Genomic DNA, 18,154 nt, shown 5'->3' on the forward strand with positions numbered 1-18,154 from the left:
CGACGAAGGATGATGAAACAAGCCAAACTGCAGTGGTTACAGGATCCAAGCGAGTTAAATGGGGATAATCTGAACAATGTAAGACGCGAAACCAGCGGGCATTTCAAGAATAAAAATCGGAAATATCTGAAAGACAAAACAGATGTGCTTGCAATGAACAGTAAGAACAAGAACACTAGAGATATGTATAGAGGAATAAGTAAAAGGGGTTACAGACAGTTTCAGCATTATTGTGCCTCTCTCTTCACGACTACCTCCTGTTTTATCTATAGATAAATTGAAAGGCAACTGATAAAATTTGATAACGATACTGTAGCCAGGTTCAAGAAGAAACTTAGTGACCATTGTGACAGTAGCAAGTGTAGCAGAAATGTGTAATGATTCATGAGTTTGGTGATTCTTATGAGCGGATTCATTCTAAGAAGAAAGAAGCAATGAAAAATGACATCGACAAGTTCCGGAGAAACGTCAAGCCCTACAACAGCTAGCCCTACTAAAGAGGCAGGCAGGTACAGTATTACTTGTCCCTTGGGTTTATTAGCTAGGGTGTGGGAAACTAGGCGAATATCGGCGAAAGACATTTCGGAAAATAGTCAGTTGGAAGAACAAGGAGATAGGATAAAAATACTGGGATAAGTATTAGGAATGTAGCTTATGAGAATGTGAGGTGATGAAACTGCCTCTGAAAATGACTATTTTATTTCAATTTTCTAGAATTTATTTAATGACGTATCGGTAGTTAAAGAAGAAAGTGAACAAGAATTGGATGAGAAGTGATTGTGACTTAATTTAAGATACTACAGAAGCAGTTGCCTAGAGGTACTGAGAGGAACCACAAAAAGATTCGGTCGGGATAGTCAATGTCCAGATCGGGATTCGAACCGGACATACCAACAACTCTAGTCATAAGAGTTACCGTTTGAAAAATTAAGAAAATCCACGAAGCCAGTATTGCCAGCTGTGAGTATGTAAAGGTTTCAGATGAGTATAGCTGTAGGGCATTACCGACGCAATATGGAAGAAAATGAAATCTGGCTTGAAACTGAACAGGAGGAAGGGTCAACCATGTAGACGTTCTGAAAGTGAAGGAGTGTGTTTGCTATGACCATAACTCACACATGACTGTCACAAAGTACATGTAAATCTTAAATGGAAACACATTCCATCTGGTTCTACTTTTCCTACCAGGAGATAAAAAGATAAAAAGCTTCTGTTCCATAAAAAAATTAGAATACTGTACATCTCTGACGTCGCCAAAGTAGCATTAGTAATCAGTTGGCGACGATATATCTAACAATAACCGAGGCCGAGAATTAAAGGTGAAAATATTGTATTCCTAGAAAAATCGTTGTAAGATACTGTTTGCAAATATCCGGCCACTTAAGAAGATACTGTAGTAGACCTAATTATTACTTAGAATCCTCGCTGGCCTTCCTAAACAGTAAAAAGTTATAGGAAAATGGGTATATTTTTTTTATTGCTAGTGGGGTGGGATTAAGTCCCTTGTACTGCGGCCACTTCTGGCCTATTGTACCAGCTCCAGGTGATAGGTGAGGGTGATTGTGGAGCAATTGGTGAAATGAAGATTGGCAGGGGAAACCGAAGTACTCGGAGAAAACCTGCCCCAGCGCAACTGTGTCCACAACAAATCCAACTTGACCAGACCCGAGATCGAACCCGGGCCGCCGCGATGGGAAGCTAGCGACTAACCGCTTGAGCTATGGCGCGGCCAAATAAGCATCATAGTTATATCTTTAAAATACTAGTTGTACGAAGGTCCAAATGAGCATTTTTGTGCCTGTACTTATATATGTATATCATTACATATTGAGAGCTCCAACTGCGGTTATGGAACTTCACAGTGCTTATGTACCAGGCAAGATAAGCCGTTCTGGAAACGTTTCTGGGAACTGCCCACATTCAAGCAAACGTTACATTGACAACACAAGTATCATTGCTTAGCACCATGCTACTGGCCTTGCCAGCCCAGTGTTTCTCGGGTCCGAGTCCCTCGAGACTCACGACCATATTTTACTGTCTCAGATTTGAGACTTCCCTTTTCGTCGCCTCCTACGACTCGCAGGGTCACGATGGAGGTATTCGACCCCGCCTCCACGTGGGATTGTACCGAGCCTGGACTGACAGAGGTCTTTTATATATTTAATACATTCATTATCATGTTTAATATATAAAATGTAAATATCCTTTACGTTATGACAAATGACTTACTACTATAGACAATGACTCTGACAAAAGACAGACCCGTCCTCTTGTCAGAGAGTGCGGCCCACAATTAGAAGACCTAAACTGTCAAACAATTATAAATATCTGGTCATGAGTCTCAGATTGGGCTCGACACTAAGATTCACTGACTGACCGTCAGTCGCAATGTAACTTTGATTTATTAACAGAGAGTCGTATGGGTGTTGCAAGCAGTAATATTGTTGGTACTATACTGTTAGTCTTCAATTCTTCAAACCGAAATGCATCTGTATACTGTGCAACTATAATAAATATTACAGAATAGTCCAACAAGCGGTTGTCTCTTCATAATACAAGACATCCTACACTTTTATTAGCGTCGCTTTGAGGGCTATGCTTCCACTTCTTTTAATTCCCTCTGTTCACAGCTACGACATGACACAGGTGTGGATATGGCTGACAGTGGCAATTGTTGTGTTTATATTCTTATTCAAATTCTGCGCTTGGTGCGTACAGCAAAACAGGGAGTCTGAACTCACACGTAAGTACTGTGCAAAAGCCCAGTTACTTTATTAAAAATCGTGATAACAGCAAGAAAACCAATTACAGGAAAAAACTTAAAACGAGACAAGATCTGAAAAATACAGATAATTCAATAAAAATATAACGATAATATGAAAAAAGTGTCCATAACTATAAAATAAGTCCTATAAATTTATATAACTTATTTATTTGACCGTCACAACACAACAATAAAAGAACTTCAAGGACAATGTCCAGATATAGTTCTGCTACATGTTTCGGCCACTAGTGGCCATCATCAGGCAAACACACTTTAACAAACGTACACCACTGAACTGCAGTACGCAAAATTTGATACAATGTCACAAATCATTTAAGATAATTTGCAATAAGAATACAATAAGTGTATAACGCAGGCAGTCACAGGAGCAAGACACAACACAGAGCACAATATACTCGTACACATGAATGTAGGAAGAGTGCTCCCACAGAGGAGGACTGGCGTGACTCGGGCATTGAGATACGACGTATGGATGACGAATCCTGAAAGGTTTTAATATTTAGAATTTATTGTTATACATGACGAATACGCATTTTAGTCATTTTAGAATGAAGACGTCATAGCATGCAGTGCAGTAGTTTGACGTGCATAGACACACACCTGAAGATGGCACATTAGTGCTGAAACATATAGTGCAAAAGAGAAGAGTAAGGTGAAAAAGTGTGTGCACTGTAAGACGGTAAGCATAAATCATGGACATGAGTCAGTGCAACAGGACGCTAAAATATAACAATAAGTAGGTTATTTAAAACCAATAAAAATCATATATAAAAAACAAAATTAATTTTTTTTTAAATTTGGTTGATGTTTTTTAATATCGAATCAGTCGCTGGTTCCCCTTTACATACGTATCCGTCGACAAATAGTAAATTTCAATGTTTCATTATAAAATTGTATAGGAGGCCCAATAATTAATGGAATAATTTGAACCTCATCATACGGAGAATTGTACGTAATGTATGGGAGGTAAACAACGATGGAGGCGTTACGTTCCTCCGAAACGTCGGTTAACACCACATATACACGGTGCCAAATCCCAGAAGACTGCTTTCTTCATAGACACCGCCGTGAAAGGCTCAAATCTTACACAATAAAAATCTATTTTGAAGTAGAATGTGGGATGTGAAATGGATCAGGTTAGGATAGTGTCCAGTGGCGTAATCTTTTGAAGGCGGTAAAGAGACTTCGGTTCCAATAAATGCGAAAAATGTATTAATGAGCTAAAATACTATCAGCTTCTCGACAAGCGTTCTGCTGCATGAAGTTACGCTTCCAGTACACAGAAGTTGCATAAATTGACTATTAGTCTCTCTTTGATATACACTGTTATCAAGTTAGTAACCCTGCTTCAAAACACCAAAATATTTCATGCACAATTTGTAGACATGCTGCGTAAATGATCACTATTTGCAACGATCGCCAGTTATGTTAATCACGATTTAGGTTTATATGGAGACAAGAAATAAGGAGACATAATTTCATTCTTATATGGTAACTTATATCCATTCTTGTGCTAATCTAGTATGTAGGCCACGCTATAGCTCAAGTGGTTAGTAGCTGGCTTCCCTCCGCGGCGGCCCAGGTTTGAGCCCGGGTCTATTAAAGTGGGATTTATGGGGGACAAAGTGGTGCTGGGGCAGGTTTCTTTTAGTACTTCGGTTTACTCTGCCAATCTTCATTCCACCAAATTCTTCATCATCATAATCACCCGGGGCAGGTACAATAGGCCAATCAGTGGCCGACGTGCCGAGTGGACCCAACTGGACTCCACCCATCCCCCAAGCGAATTAAAAAAAAAACTAGCATGTATTTCAACATATAAATAATTCAGACATCGATAAACCCAGTATAAGTGAGCTGTTGGCTAGATAATTTGCCTACGCGAGCTGACAAAGCAGTTATTATTGTTAAAGTTTGTTGCAAGTCTAAGCTTTCCAGCTGGCTAACAGATAAATTCCATTTGTCGAAATAATTAATGTTGTGAACCCCAAAAAATTTAAATATGACCAATCAGGCTAAGGTATGGGAGGCAACGTGGTTTGAAGTCGACGGCTTACAGAATCTGGTTACAACGGACGGTACCCCTCCAACAAGAGTCATCTAATTCTAGCGTGGTAGAGACACAAAACTGCGTCGCTTTGTGGTATGCATTTACAAAAAGTAATTGTTAAAACTCAAGTTATCAGGTCAGCCTACAAGGACCGACAGTGTAACAAAGTATTAACAAGTGTGATCATTGTTGAAATATAATATTAAAGTGAAACTCGTGCCGTAATGAGAGATACATCTGTAATCCAATCAGTGACCATAATAAAACTGATAGTTTCGTGTAAGTATTACATGTAATCGAAGTGATTGTTTCCTACCGTGTAGTCGAAGCAAGGCTCCTTAAGTTCTGAGACGAAATGTCATCTCTATCCCACTGACTACGGGTCTTCACCTTTTCCCTTCCACTCTAGACAAACTAAATTCTGTAAGCCCATCTTGTTTACTGGCGCCCATGAACAACTCCTGCCCTCTAGAATTAGTATCTGCTGCTGGAGGACCTAAGTAGACAAAGAGCGATCAACCCTCAACAGTGTTAATACAGCAAGTAAGAGTGAGTAACAGGTGCATTACCATCAGATCAGAGTCTGAAAGTAGTTAAGTTCCAAAGTGTACGGTCAAAGTGAGGCTCGCCACAAGAATGTCAGTCATAAGGTGCCTCTCAACGTGTGGCCACAACGACGGCGAGGAAAAAGAAAACTGTTATAGCTGTGACGTGTGATATTACTTCTTCTTTTTTTAATTTGCTTAGTGGGGGTGGAGTCCAACTGGGTCCACTCGTCACGGCGGCCACTGATTGGCCTACTGTACCTGTCCCGGGTGATTATGATGATGGAGAATTTGGTGGAATGAAGATTGGCAGGGGAAACCTAAGTACTCGGAGAAAACCCGCCCCAGCGCCACATTGTCCACCACAAATCCAACTTGACCAGACCCGGGAACGAAACCCGGGCCACCGCGGAGGGAAGCCAGCGACTAACCGCTTGAGCTATGGTGTGGCCGGTGATACTGCTTACTTACTTACTTACTTACTAATGGAGCTGAGCCCTTCTTGAGGAGAAGCCAAATCTGCAGCTACTGAAGACCTTCCCGGCATTTTACAGAATCCGAAGGTTCATTACCTTGCTCACAAGAGCCGTCCACTGGTCCCTATCCTGAGCCAGATCAATGCAATCCATACCATCCCATCCTATCTCTATAAGATCCATTTTAATATTGTCTACCCACCTACGCCTTGGTCTTCCCAGTGGCCTCTTTTCTTCTGGCCTTCCCACCAATATCCTATACGCATTCCTCTTCTCCCCATTCGTGCTACATGCCCTGCCCATCACATCCTCCTTGACTTGATCATTCTAATTATACTTGGAAAGAGTACAAGTTATGAAGCTCCTCATTATGCAGTTTTCTCCAACCTCCTGTCACTTCATCCCCCTTCGGTCCAAATGACGTGATATTTCTATACTTAAGCGAAAATTGTGAACAATCAGTGTTTCGTCATTGTTTTAACAAACAGCATGAGCAGGCCTGCACAGAAACAGTTATCTCAGACGACAATCTGATGCGAAACTGATAATTTATATTCAACAGAAACAAAACAGAGACTAAGTCATGATGAGCGACTTATTTTCACTTCAGTTCTTCAACGCTTACGAATAGTTATCGCATTCAATTTGTTCTGCTGTTCTTCGTCTAGAAATCTGTTAACCCCTTTAGGTCAAATAACTTTATGATTGTGTAAGATTTGAGGCTTTCACGGCGGTGACTATGAAGAAAGCAGTCTTCTGGGATTTGGCACCGTGTATATGTGGTGTTAACCGACGTTTCGGAGGAACGTATCGCACCCATCTTCAGGGTAGAAGAAAAATATAAGAAATCTGCAAGCGAAGATACCGTGAGAACCGGTAAAAGCAGACTGGTGTTGTCTGCTTTTACCGGTTCTCACGGTCTCTTCGCTTGCAGATTTCTTATATTCCTGTAGATGGAGGCGATATGTTCCTCCGAAACGTCGGTTAACACCACATATACACGGTGCCAAATCCCAGAAGACTGCTTTCTTCAACTTAATGATTACTACCAATAAAGAAAACTGTATCCTATTCTCGCAGAATAACGCACAGAAAGGTCTACGTTCCGTAAATACGTATATATGTAAGATCTGAGTTTTCCACAGCGGTAAAGATTCATATTGTTATGTGTATGAGTGGCCACAGATGGGGGCTGGAATGGTAAATGGATTTATTGAACACTTATTTAGTTAGTTAGTTAGTTAGTTAGTTATTGGAGAGGGTGGGCTTCCCCATGCACTTAGACCTGTATTGGTCCATTGTGCTTCCCTCTATGATATTCTACCAGTCTCTATACCCAACCGATATTGGTGCTTACCATCAGTCCCGACCGAGCCAGCGAGTTCGGCCTCTACTGGCTTGGCGGTATCTATAATGCTTCCCCAATCTATCAGAGGCGTTAGAAACTGCTGTTGGGCGGGAAACGTCCTTGAATTTGGTTCAGTGACCTCCTTTGGAGATATGAGGTTCTTTTACGTGCCGTAAAGCTACGACACGGGACCCACGGCTTAAAGTCCCTCCCGGAGGACTTGTTCCTTGAATTTTTCCGCCCGTAAAAATTCCACGACCTCCGCCGGGTTTGAACCCGCGTACCACGAGTCATGAGGTGGGAACGTTACCTCTAGACTACGGAGGCCGCTTTATTGAACACTTACTGACCGTAACTACAAGTAACTACGGCGCTATCGTTAATTCACACACTCTTCAGTTCACTAGAGAATACATTTAAATCTTCTCAGACTGCTGTGTCTTCATCAGTCGTTGCCTGCCAACGGCTTTCGATGGTGAACCTTCCCCTTCCTTTAAGATTCTTGAATTGTTCCCGTGCCTCAGCTACCAGCTTCTAAAAGCAACAGCTCACAAAATACCGAACCACAGCAGTCCTCTAACTAACCCACTCACTAATCAACTCACTCCATTCCACTAACTCTCACGCTGGAGACCACCTCACATCAACCCCCTACCCTGCTTACTGTCGTCTCAAGACTCCGCACTCTGCTCTAAAGGCAGCTGGCCTTCATTATATAGCCTCAGCACGTACAGCATAGAGAAAACCGCTTCCAACAGTTTTTATATTGTTGCGTGCGTGTCTGATGCCGTCATTACTTAGCAAAGGTCGTTGTTTACAGAGCCATTACTTAGCAATTGCTATTGTATAGCTTCTTATTTTGCGGTCGTTGCCTAGCAAAGGGACTACATGCCACAATAATTTTGTCTTCTGAGCAATTACGCCGTCTTGTAATCTGGTAGGTGAATATCAGAGTTTCGGAAGAGCATAATGGCCACCATCTTCTGCCTAGAATCAGCCAAGTTGCGAAAATGACATCTGCTCTTTATGATGAAAACGATACAGCGTCAAATGTATCAGTCAAGCACCAAACGACTGGGCAATAAACAGTGTCCAAAATAAGTGTCATGATAACGACAGGTAGAGTTGAATATAATCGTGGCGTGATAGTGATGCAGTGTTTAATACAAGCGTGTCGTGTCCAGAATGAATCTCCAATTGTCGAAAATGGCAGAGGACAGAATTCAGAGGAGTAGGCAGTGGACGGTGACCAACATAATGACGATGTAAATATTTACGGAATCATCAACTTGTTCCTTCCACTTTCCTAACTGTAATTGATAAAGAATTGTGTGGTCGAGGGCCTGAGATATTTGAGGAACCGCTTTATAATCCTAAGAGTGTTCACAATACGAATCAACTGCTCTCGTTTTCAGCCGCCAGAAGCCTGTCCACTGTGGCAATAATCGATGCTGCCGCTCCTATGTCAATGACGTGTCCTCGTTGTGAGTGTTCCGAGTACTGCGCAGTTTCGGAGCAGCCTCCATCTTACGAGAGTTTGCCGCCAGGTACAGTAACAGAAGGTTGCCCAATCTGAAAATTAGTCAACTCAGACAAGACCCCGATGTCACACCAGTAAGAACACTTAGTCGTTCTGTCCAGTTTTCTAAAAGAAACGAGACACCTCGCTCTTACAGAGCTCATGGGGCTCTGCTATTACGTCATAGTAGGCATACTAATGCATTTTTAGGGATTTAAACACTGGATCTTAATAAAAGAACCAATCAGAAAAATTAAGGTTACAGAAATGAATTTCCTCATGGCCGCTTCTGAAATTACGACAATAAACATAGGGTCTAATTAAAATATCTCGGAGAAACTGCTAACATTATAAGTAATATGCTACAGTACTATGATTCATTCATTCATTCATTCATTCATTCATCAACGGCTCTACAGACCCCTGCTGGGCCCTGGCCTCTTCTTCAGTCACGTGATCTTGTTGCACAGACTGTAGGACTCCTTCAACAAGTGAACAGCCCGTCGCAAAGCCGCTACTTATACATAGGACAGCACAATAAACGCACATACAGATATTCATGCCTTGAGCGAGATTCGAATCCACGATCCCAGTGTTCGAGCGAGCGAAGACAGTTCATGACTTAGACCAGTGTTTCTCAACCGTCGGGCCACGGCCCTGTATCGGGCCCTGGCATCAATTATACCGGGCCCTCGTCTTATAGAAAAAAATAATTTACCGGGCCCTAGTCTGACAAAGGTTGGGAACCACTGCCTTAGGCCGCGCGGTCACTATCATCAGCATAATACTAAGATTAATCACAACAGATATCCATAACATTTGGAAATAATACCTGGAAATGTAATTCTGAAGCGGTTATATCCACAGACCTACAAATCGAAAGACAAATGATATCAGGGAGGCCAGACAAATATTTCGGATGAGTAGTTTTAATTTTCGTAGCGGGAACAAACCATGAACATAAACTGTTATGTCGCTGAACTGATAATTATTTGGTATCCCGTTTCATTCTGGATAGTTTTATGAAATTTATACTTTTTCTCTTTTATGCACAGCCTACAACGAAGATCCTCCTCCGTCTTACTCATCTCTGACACTGCAACCTTTGCCGACTCAGGAGCAAGGACTACCAACTGCAATCACAGAGAACCACACAAACAGCAGTTCACGGACTTTACATTTGTAGCCGCGGTGGACTGTTGAGAGAGGCCACTTCCAGGTTACGTGCGTTCTTGTAATAGTAAATTCACCGGAGCGAAGGAGTTTCTGGAGCAGTTACGGCTGAAGCCAATGGCAGGAACATATTTCAAGGCACCGAAGCTCGTGTAGCTGTTGGTTGAAAGGTTTCCACACCGAGGACTGTGTTTGCGTGTGTTTCTTTCGTGTGTTTATAGTGTTAAGGAGCATGAATTAGACGAATAAAGACACTGACTAGTAATGTGCAATGCAAGAGAACAATTACGTAAATATATATAGAGATAAATGCGTACTTCCCTTTACCTAACAAAGTCCCTCGGATCGACCCAACTTTCGATCCAATCGCAACTCACTGATTCATTTGTTGCTTATCTGACTACATTGAATAAACTGAAGAGGTTACATAGTGTCAACAGAGGAGTAAGGGAGACTATGTATAATGAATTCGAAAAAATGAGATAGAAAAAGCGAACAAATGTCTATGATTATTCCCAGCACCGTCGATTTCATTGTACTGTGACACTGAACCGATATTTAGGAACGGGAACATTGCGACTGCTGGAGATCCGAGACATTAGATTTTCGATTGTGAATTACAAAAATTATGCACTTGTGTGGTGACAGAAGGAATTAAATGTCACTTACCAGTCGACTTTCTTTTTATATAAAAATAATATGACGTAAGAAAATGACCTAGAGCCTGCTTCATCAGTGTTCAAAATTGCAGTGCAATTCAAGCACAAATGGCCTAATAACACGTGGGGGGGGGGACGATAAAGCTAAAGTAGAAAGTAAAGAGGGTTTAATTTTCTCAATGTTGTTATTATAAAGAGTTCTAGAGCAGAGCTCTCTTCTTGTTGTCTGATTCTTACTCTTCTTTTGTTTGCCTTCAACTTTAACCGTGAAGATGGAGATGTTATGTTCTTCCGAAACATCTTTTGACTTTCACCAAACTAAAGATCATTTTGTCCCAAAGCAGAACACTTCAGGAAGTACTAACTTCAGCACTTTTCAAAGACAATCAATCATTTCTAATCATCTTTCATTCGCCATGGCCTCCGCTGATCCAGCGGTCCAGTGGACTACTGAGGTATCCCTGACCTGACGACAGAAGATTTTGATTCTAAAAAAAACGGGTTCTGTTTATCTATATTTGATGACATGCAAAGCCCAGATACCCCGCAATACTGTAAAGTAAAATAATTTTTACACACCCTGTTTCAGCAGGGCATCTTCATTTCGGAAACACAGTTCATAAATTAAGGCACTGACAGGTGTCACGAGGACTGGTTGAATTGAATCCACTTGAAGTGCACTGCGACGGCAGTTGTGTTATACAATGAAAACATCGCAGAAGGCCTGCTGCTTGTCGCAACAGGAGTCAGATGGTGTTAGTGTTTCACCCAGATAGGGAACGTGAAGTTTCAGTGAGCTGTTCTGTTTGGAAAGCAAGAACAGAGAACACATCAAGAGAAGAACTTATCTTGTTTGAAGTAAGATAGGCATCTGTGCATTCGAAGATCATGTACACAAGGAAATGTGTAAGAACTTTTCATTTTTATTTCACATTCCATACTTCGAAAAAAAATTAAAGGAGGCTTATAAGATAACCTTGCTGTCTGTGTATCCGTCTGTGTCTGTCCATCTGTATCCCCCATAATTTTTAGGGTTATGAGACTTATGAGATTTCCTTACTCTCTGTGTATCCCCTCCATAATTTTTCTAAGGAGTCTTATGAGATCATCTTTCTGTCTGTTTGTCTGTGAGTCCCTCTAATTTTTTTCGTTTTCTAAGCGGTTCGTGTCGTATCAATGGAAAGCAGACGATTAATGTTTCCCATAACCTCTTATAATGTAGGTATTTAACATGGATGTGTGAATATTTTAAACAAAATTTTGCTAGGATCATGTGAAATCCTTGGACATAGAGAAGAAGAAAAAATTAAAATGGACCTTAAGAAAGTATAGCTCTCAAATGCGAATCCAGAACGTTATAGGGATATAAACAGGCTTGATAATCAGTCATTATAGAGTATGCACGTGTACTGGTGGACCTACTATTTGTCAGATGAAAATGAATCGATGTAGACTTAAATAACTTAAAGTACTATCACGTGTAAGGGGTTAGCGTGACTAATCACAATGGGTTCTGGATTTGATGACTGGGTTTTTGGCACTTCTTTACAATTACAGTCAATTATAACAGCTCACACACTGAACTCCTTCTGAAAGACGCATGTCTACAATCTCTCTGAAGAACTTCGGACTGATCTCTACCACTCACGAATTGACGAATGAAGTCCGTTTTATAACTGCCAGGCGGTCCGAATATAAGACACCATGTCGAACAGGTAATTGTCCTCTGTTGTTCTCTTGGTCGTCACGGAAATGCCTTTGTTAATATTCGTTGCCGCGGAAACAGGTGTTTGCGTGTCGTTGCCTAGCAAATTAACTTCCGCTTCTGCTGCTGTTCCGGCTTTTAGGCTGTGTTTACCGAGCCATTGCTTTAGAAATTGATTATTCCATCAAGTATAGTAGGTTTTCTTTGCCTACTTAACTTATTCCGAATTAAAATTTATATTCCATTCATCGTACGGAAGGCTACCGGCTATACTATAAATGTCTTAGCTTTTATGAATATGACGACATGAGTTTGTATATACTTTGTTATATTTATCTATGGTTTACTTAACGATGCTGTCAATATCGTGGGTAATATAGAGTCGAATGGTAGAAAGGCAAGTGAACGATCACTTATAAAAGACGTGTAAATGAGTGGTTGTGGCCGGTCACGGTAGCCGAGCGGTCTAAGGCATGCACTGTCTTCGCTCGCTTGGAAACCTGGATCGTGGGTTCGAATCCCACTCAGGGTATGGATGTTTAGTTTGTGTGTGTGCGTTTTTCTGTGTTTGTGTACAGGTAGAGGCCTTGCGATGAGCTGATCACCCGCCCAAGGAGTCCTACCGAATGTGTAAGATCTAGAAAAACCGAAGTGAAACGGAGAAGTTCATGAAGGTAGGCCTAGGCCCACTGGGGCTGTAGTGCCAAGGAAAAAAAATGAGTGGTTGTGGCCTAGTTTGAGTTACTATCACAGTATTTTCTTGGAGGGAATGAAAAGAACAATGAAAAATCTCAATCAGAATATCAGGTCTCCGGGCACACGGTTGAAGGGAGCGATCCGAAATAGCTCAGTACAGCAACGGGCTACGGGCTGGACGGTCGTGGTTCGATTCCCGGCAGGGTCAGGGAATTTTCTTCTATCCACAGAGTCCGTACCGGCTCTGAAGCCAACCAGCCTCCTATATACTGGAAACCGGCGGCCCTTTCACTGATGGTAAAGTGGAGCTGACATTTAGAACACGTGGAGCCATACCAACACTCTCCCATACGTCTTCAAGGCGTGATGCTTAATTAATTCAGCACAGGGTTAAATTTACCATTACATACCGAATACGAGTGTAGAGCGTTGTAGCCGTCTGGTAATTTATCTGAAGGCTAGCTGTAAAGTGAAAGCATTTTATTACAGTAAAACCTGTTTACGACAGAAATTCCAAGCAGGATCAATATGTACGACCTGTACTTTTATCTCCTTATATTGCCTTGATAAGTATGCTTCTCTTCTCGACGTATGACCCTTAAATTACAGAGTAGCCTTCATGGATATACGTATGGGCCTTACATAACGTGCATGTTTGTACACTGTCAGCCTTGTGCACGTGTAAAGTAGAACAAATATTCTGCTCATTAGCGCGCATATCCAGTTGTCTCGTGTGAAGCACAAATATTCAGACGGAATTTGACAATTCATGTCGCAGGAATGACGTACACAGTAACGAGTATACATATCAGCAGCTAAGTGCGAGGGTTCTGAGGTTCTCACAGCGGTACTACGTGTATCTTCCGGGATGGAGGCACGCTGTAGCGTAGTTGGTTGTGGCACTACGCTACAAGTTGGAAGGGCGCGGTTTCGATTCCCGATGAGATCATTGGATTTTTCAATTCACCTAATCCCTCCAGGTGCACTATGGCCCTGGGTTCGACTCAGGGAGTAAAGGGCGGCCGGTGCGTAAGGTTGACAACCTTATTGCCATCTGCGAGCCGATTGTCTAGATAATGTGGAAGCCCCAACGTCTCACAACCCTATGGGCCTTCGCGGCCTGTTACAGGGATACCTTTACCTTTAGCTTTACTACTTTCTGGAATATAATGTCATGTAGTTCATTGAAAGTACATCGACGTCTCGGAGGAAATAGCACCTCAATGTTCAAGGTTGAATAAGCCGAGGTTTATACCAGCGCTGACAATGTAGGCGACATATTTCAAAGGACTACATGGCGTTATATACCAGAAGACAGTATTCTTCAGCTTCGAGACTGGCCGGCTTTTCATTTCCATATAAGGCGCGCGATTTCCTATCTGAGCACTTATAAGCTTCTAAGTACACGACCCTGCTCCATAAAGATATTTCCTTGACACAATGCGGATGATGGTTCTGTCACGAATCAGTTGACAAAACCTCGTTTGTGACAAAAATTCGCATTGTATGAATGTGAGCTTGGTGTTAAGAGACCTCGCAGAATGAAGTAATCCTGACGTCATTCAGACACATCACCCTGTAGTTGCAATGATATAAACTTCCAAAGGATATGCAAAGCCAAACAGAACGTGCTGACGCCACTGTTTGCTGAGGATATTAAAATATAATTCAGCACGATAAGAAATCTGGTAGGAGCGCCTTCAGGGTTCCTTAAATTAGACGCAAACGTGGGCATGTGGTAAACGACGCGAGTCAATCTCGTGTTCAGATAGTTGAGAGCTACGCGCGTCTGTGGTGTTAATGCGAAACTGAACTACTTATTCTAGTGAAAGACAATTCAGTACAACAAAACATACGTGGTAAAGATGGACATGATAATGCAAAGTAAGTAATCACGGAGTAAATACAACAAGCTTATAAAATAGTTAACAGGTTATGCAGCGTTCGTGGGAGATATGAGAAACACATACAGAATTTTTGTCAGAAAACTCAGACGAATGACTACTTGGGAGGCACCCGCATAGATACACGTAAATTGAATCTTAAAGGAATTTATTCTGGACTAGGTGTATAAGTATCTCAGGTGAGGGGCTGGTGGAGGGATACTTTGGACATGGTAATGAACGACTTGGCTCTTTGAAAGGCAAACGACTTGTAGAATATGACTCTCAGCTTCTGATGGACTCTTGTTCTCTACAGTTACTTAATTCTGGTTATTTAACACATATACGTCAGTTAGAATATTTTTCAGGCATTTTGATAAAGTAAAGCCGGAAGATCATGGGGTCGAATCCCGATGAGATCACTGGATTTTTTAATTCACCTAATCCTTCCAGCCGCACTATGGCCCTGGGTCGACTCAGCCTCTAACAGAAATGAGTACCAGGAATATTCTTGGAATATTCTTGGGGGTTAAGGGCGGTCGGCGCGTAGGGCTGACAACCTTACCACCATCTATGAGTCGACTGTCTAGAAAATGTGGGATCCTCGACGTCTCACAACCCTATGGACCTCCACGGCCTGTTACAGGGATAGCTTTAATGTTTACCTTCATAAATTTGCATTTTCTGTTTGTTGTTTGGAAACGGGTTATTTTGCGACGCTGTCCGGATCTAGACTATATAGCTTGAATGGTGGGACGATACATGAATGACGAATTGAAAAGGATCTGGAAAAAGTAGGTAGTGACCTCATCCAGGGAATATACCAGCATTTTCTGGAGAAATTGAAGAAAACCACGAAAACCCTTAATAAGGACACCCACTGTCCCAGCAGGAATTCAAACCAAACACCTCCTTAATACAAATGTAGACTGTTACCACTACTATACAGGGTGATTCAAAAAGAGCTTTACAACTTTGAAAGTTTATATAATTTATACAGAGGACATACAGAACGTTTTGAACTGTCATAATGTAGCAAAACACAAAGAATATATATAACAGACAGCAGGTCAGAATAGTTGTAACAGTCTACATTTATATATATATATATTGTGACATGTTGACCCCTACAACAACAACTAAACTTTATTCCAAATTTAAGATGATTTTAAACGTTTCATTTAAGATTTGTAACAGCTTAGACATATCCAGTTCGGGATACATGTCACAGAGTTAAGGTCATAACTTTTCGTAATTTCTCAATAATGTCGATCTATAGGATTATTAAAAATGTGTAATAAATGAAAGAAAAACTTAACGCTGGTTCTTCTTTACTAACAAACTATGAAATAGTTTTGTGTTTGTGTGGAGGTAAAACTCCACATATTCTAGATCACGGAACTGGTTCATGATGATTGGTTTAATTGCACTCCAGCTTCTCTGCCTCGCCCATTGGCTAGAATGCCACGAAACCCAAAGCTGACTGCAAAGTACGTGTAAAATCCATTTACCACCTAGAAGGCCGCCCCATAGCTCAAGCGGTAAGTCACTGGCTTCGCACCGCGGCGGCCCGGGTTCGATCTCGGGTCTGATCAAGTGGGATTTGTGGCGGACAAAGTGGCCCTGGGGCGGGGTTTTTCGAGTACTTCGGTTTCCCCTTCCAATCTTCATTCCACCAAATTCCCCATCATCATAATCAACCGGGGCAGGTACAATAGGCCAATCAGTGGCCGCCGTGCCGAGTGGACCCAGCTGGACTCCACCACCCAATAAGCGATTAAAAAAATTACTACCTAGAATCTAACCCCAATCGGACTGAATTTGTAACTAAGATTGTTTGATTAGTAACCGTTATGAAGTCTCTGAAACGCTGTGATTTTGTAACAGAACTTATTCTGCAAATCATTCCTGAATACGGTTACGAAAGTGTTGACTATGCCTCAATTTTCCAGAGCAGTCTCTTCCTCGATGATCCTCTTCATAACGCTGGTGGCAAGCGTCCTCATGGTGTGCTTTGTGTTCACTTGTTACCGGTTCGTCAGTATCTTGTTTCCGAAGGAACATCGCAGAGACATCTTTGTCGCTGGTAAGTGCACTCAAGTAAGGAGAACTGACTTCTGGAATGTAACGCGATGGAGTCCGGCAAAAGTTAACCAACGGCCGGAGGAATGCACTGCTTCCATATTCGTGGTCAAAGAGTAAGCCAAGCAGCAAGCACGGTGAACTGTGGTCAGAATCAGAGTCAGAATTACTTTACGGCTAGTGTTTACAGCCAATCAGTTCGTCTTTGCGACAAGCCCCTTGAGACTCACGACCAGCAATTTAATTAACTCAGAAGTTGCTTTCATAGTTCTTACGTAACATCCTCTCTGTCGAGAGGATGCGTCTGTCGTTTATAATTGTTGCTGGCCCTCGCCAGCGCGTTCATACGTATATATCTGTTACAGGCTGCTTTTCAATAATTAGCATTTCATTTACAGATAATCGGACCGCTCTCCGAAGACATACAAACACAAGCTGGCCGATGACAGCACCGAAACAGCGACAATGGGAACCTCCACCCGGTAAGAAACAAGAAGTGTTCTGAGTGAAGTCATCCTACTGGAATATTTTGATCAGAATGACATATGAACCATTTCTGCGGTACAAATTTTGATCTGCTGATGCAGACACTTCTCATTCTTGTTTCTTAAAATAATCAATTATTCATTACAGCTTACAAAGACAATGGACCACCGCCGCCCTATTCGTTAGTGGTGAACGGTCCAGGGATACAGCAACCGAGGACTGGGGCCTTGTCATCAGAAACTACATTAGCGATGTAGCGAATACGTAGTATAAGTGAACCCATAATGTTAGGGACTTGCTTCGGATTCCAAATAGCATTGTCCACGCAGTTAAATAAAATAGAATGGCCTATTCGGTATTCGAAGCTTTATCGTACAAGTAGAAAAGGTCCTTTGAAAATTCTACAAGTCTTAAAGAAGTTTTTGTCTCCAGTTATCCTCATTCCTTTATTTCTTTCTCATTCGTTTTATTTGTCCTAGATTTGAAAATATGTATATACGTACGTGTATATTTTATTTTGAAAAAGAAATCATATATGTATATATCTATGTGCATATTGCCGGCGTCTGATGAGTGACGCCATCTGTTACATCCTGAGCGTAACTACAACTTCTGTGGGTGCATAAAAACACACACTAAATCATAAACAGACTCTTACCGCCAAATAAATTTAAGAGAGGTATCAGAAAATACTACACGACGTCATATTCTAAATTAAATTATAGTATTATTCATTGTCACCTTTGA

The 18,154-nt window shown here is 41.6% G+C and overlaps 2 protein-coding genes across 6 annotated transcripts; both read left to right on the plus strand.

Annotated features, from left to right (window-relative positions):
* The first annotated feature begins 296 nt into the window (after positions 1 to 296).
* On the plus strand, positions 297 to 10,654 carry LOC111870782. The gene is made up of 4 exons (XM_023863309.2): positions 297 to 509; positions 2,631 to 2,743; positions 8,620 to 8,751; positions 9,779 to 10,654. The coding sequence occupies exons 1-4, from the start codon at positions 442 to 444 to the stop codon at positions 9,907 to 9,909; spliced, it is 444 nt and encodes a 147-aa protein (XP_023719077.1). The 5' UTR covers positions 297 to 441; the 3' UTR covers positions 9,910 to 10,654.
* Positions 10,655 to 11,191: 537 nt separating this feature from the next.
* Positions 11,192 to 17,760, plus strand: LOC111870808. 5 transcript variants are annotated; one of them, XR_002843925.2, is made up of 4 exons: positions 11,192 to 11,461; positions 16,792 to 16,925; positions 17,320 to 17,403; positions 17,555 to 17,760. XR_002843925.2 is itself a non-coding variant. In XM_023863364.2 (4 exons), exons 1-4 carry the CDS (start codon positions 11,458 to 11,460, stop codon positions 17,662 to 17,664), a joined length of 327 nt encoding a protein of 108 aa, XP_023719132.1. In that variant the 5' UTR covers positions 11,198 to 11,457; the 3' UTR covers positions 17,665 to 17,760. The 5 variants fall into 5 exon arrangements, 3 of the variants coding, with proteins under 3 accessions (XP_023719132.1, XP_023719131.1, XP_023719130.1); XM_023863364.2 differs by having other exon boundaries at positions 11,198 to 11,461; positions 16,797 to 16,925; XM_023863363.2 differs by lacking the exon at positions 11,192 to 11,461 and adding an exon at positions 12,198 to 12,270.
* Positions 17,761 to 18,154: the final 394 nt, after the last annotated feature.

Source organism: Cryptotermes secundus, unplaced genomic scaffold (assembly GCF_002891405.2).
Source record: "Cryptotermes secundus unplaced genomic scaffold, Csec_1.0 scaffold499, whole genome shotgun sequence".
Classification (NCBI taxonomy): Eukaryota; Metazoa; Arthropoda; class Insecta; order Blattodea; family Kalotermitidae; genus Cryptotermes; species Cryptotermes secundus.

Bases quoted from the DNA above. Each gene is read 5' to 3' on its own strand.
- LOC111870808 (XM_023863362.2), top strand. The intron at 16,926-17,319 runs GTAAGTGCACTC...TTTCATTTACAG, and splicing joins CAGAGACATCTTTGTCGCTG to ATAATCGGACCGCTCTCCGA. The intron at 17,404-17,554 runs GTAAGAAACAAG...TATTCATTACAG, and splicing joins ACAATGGGAACCTCCACCCG to CTTACAAAGACAATGGACCA.
- LOC111870782 (XM_023863309.2), top strand. From the start codon at position 442: ATGACATCGACAAGTTCCGGAGAAACGTCAAGCCCTACAACAGCTAGC. The intron at 510-2,630 runs GTACAGTATTAC...CTCTGTTCACAG, and splicing joins CCTACTAAAGAGGCAGGCAG to CTACGACATGACACAGGTGT. The intron at 8,752-9,778 runs GTACAGTAACAG...TTTTATGCACAG, and splicing joins TTACGAGAGTTTGCCGCCAG to CCTACAACGAAGATCCTCCT.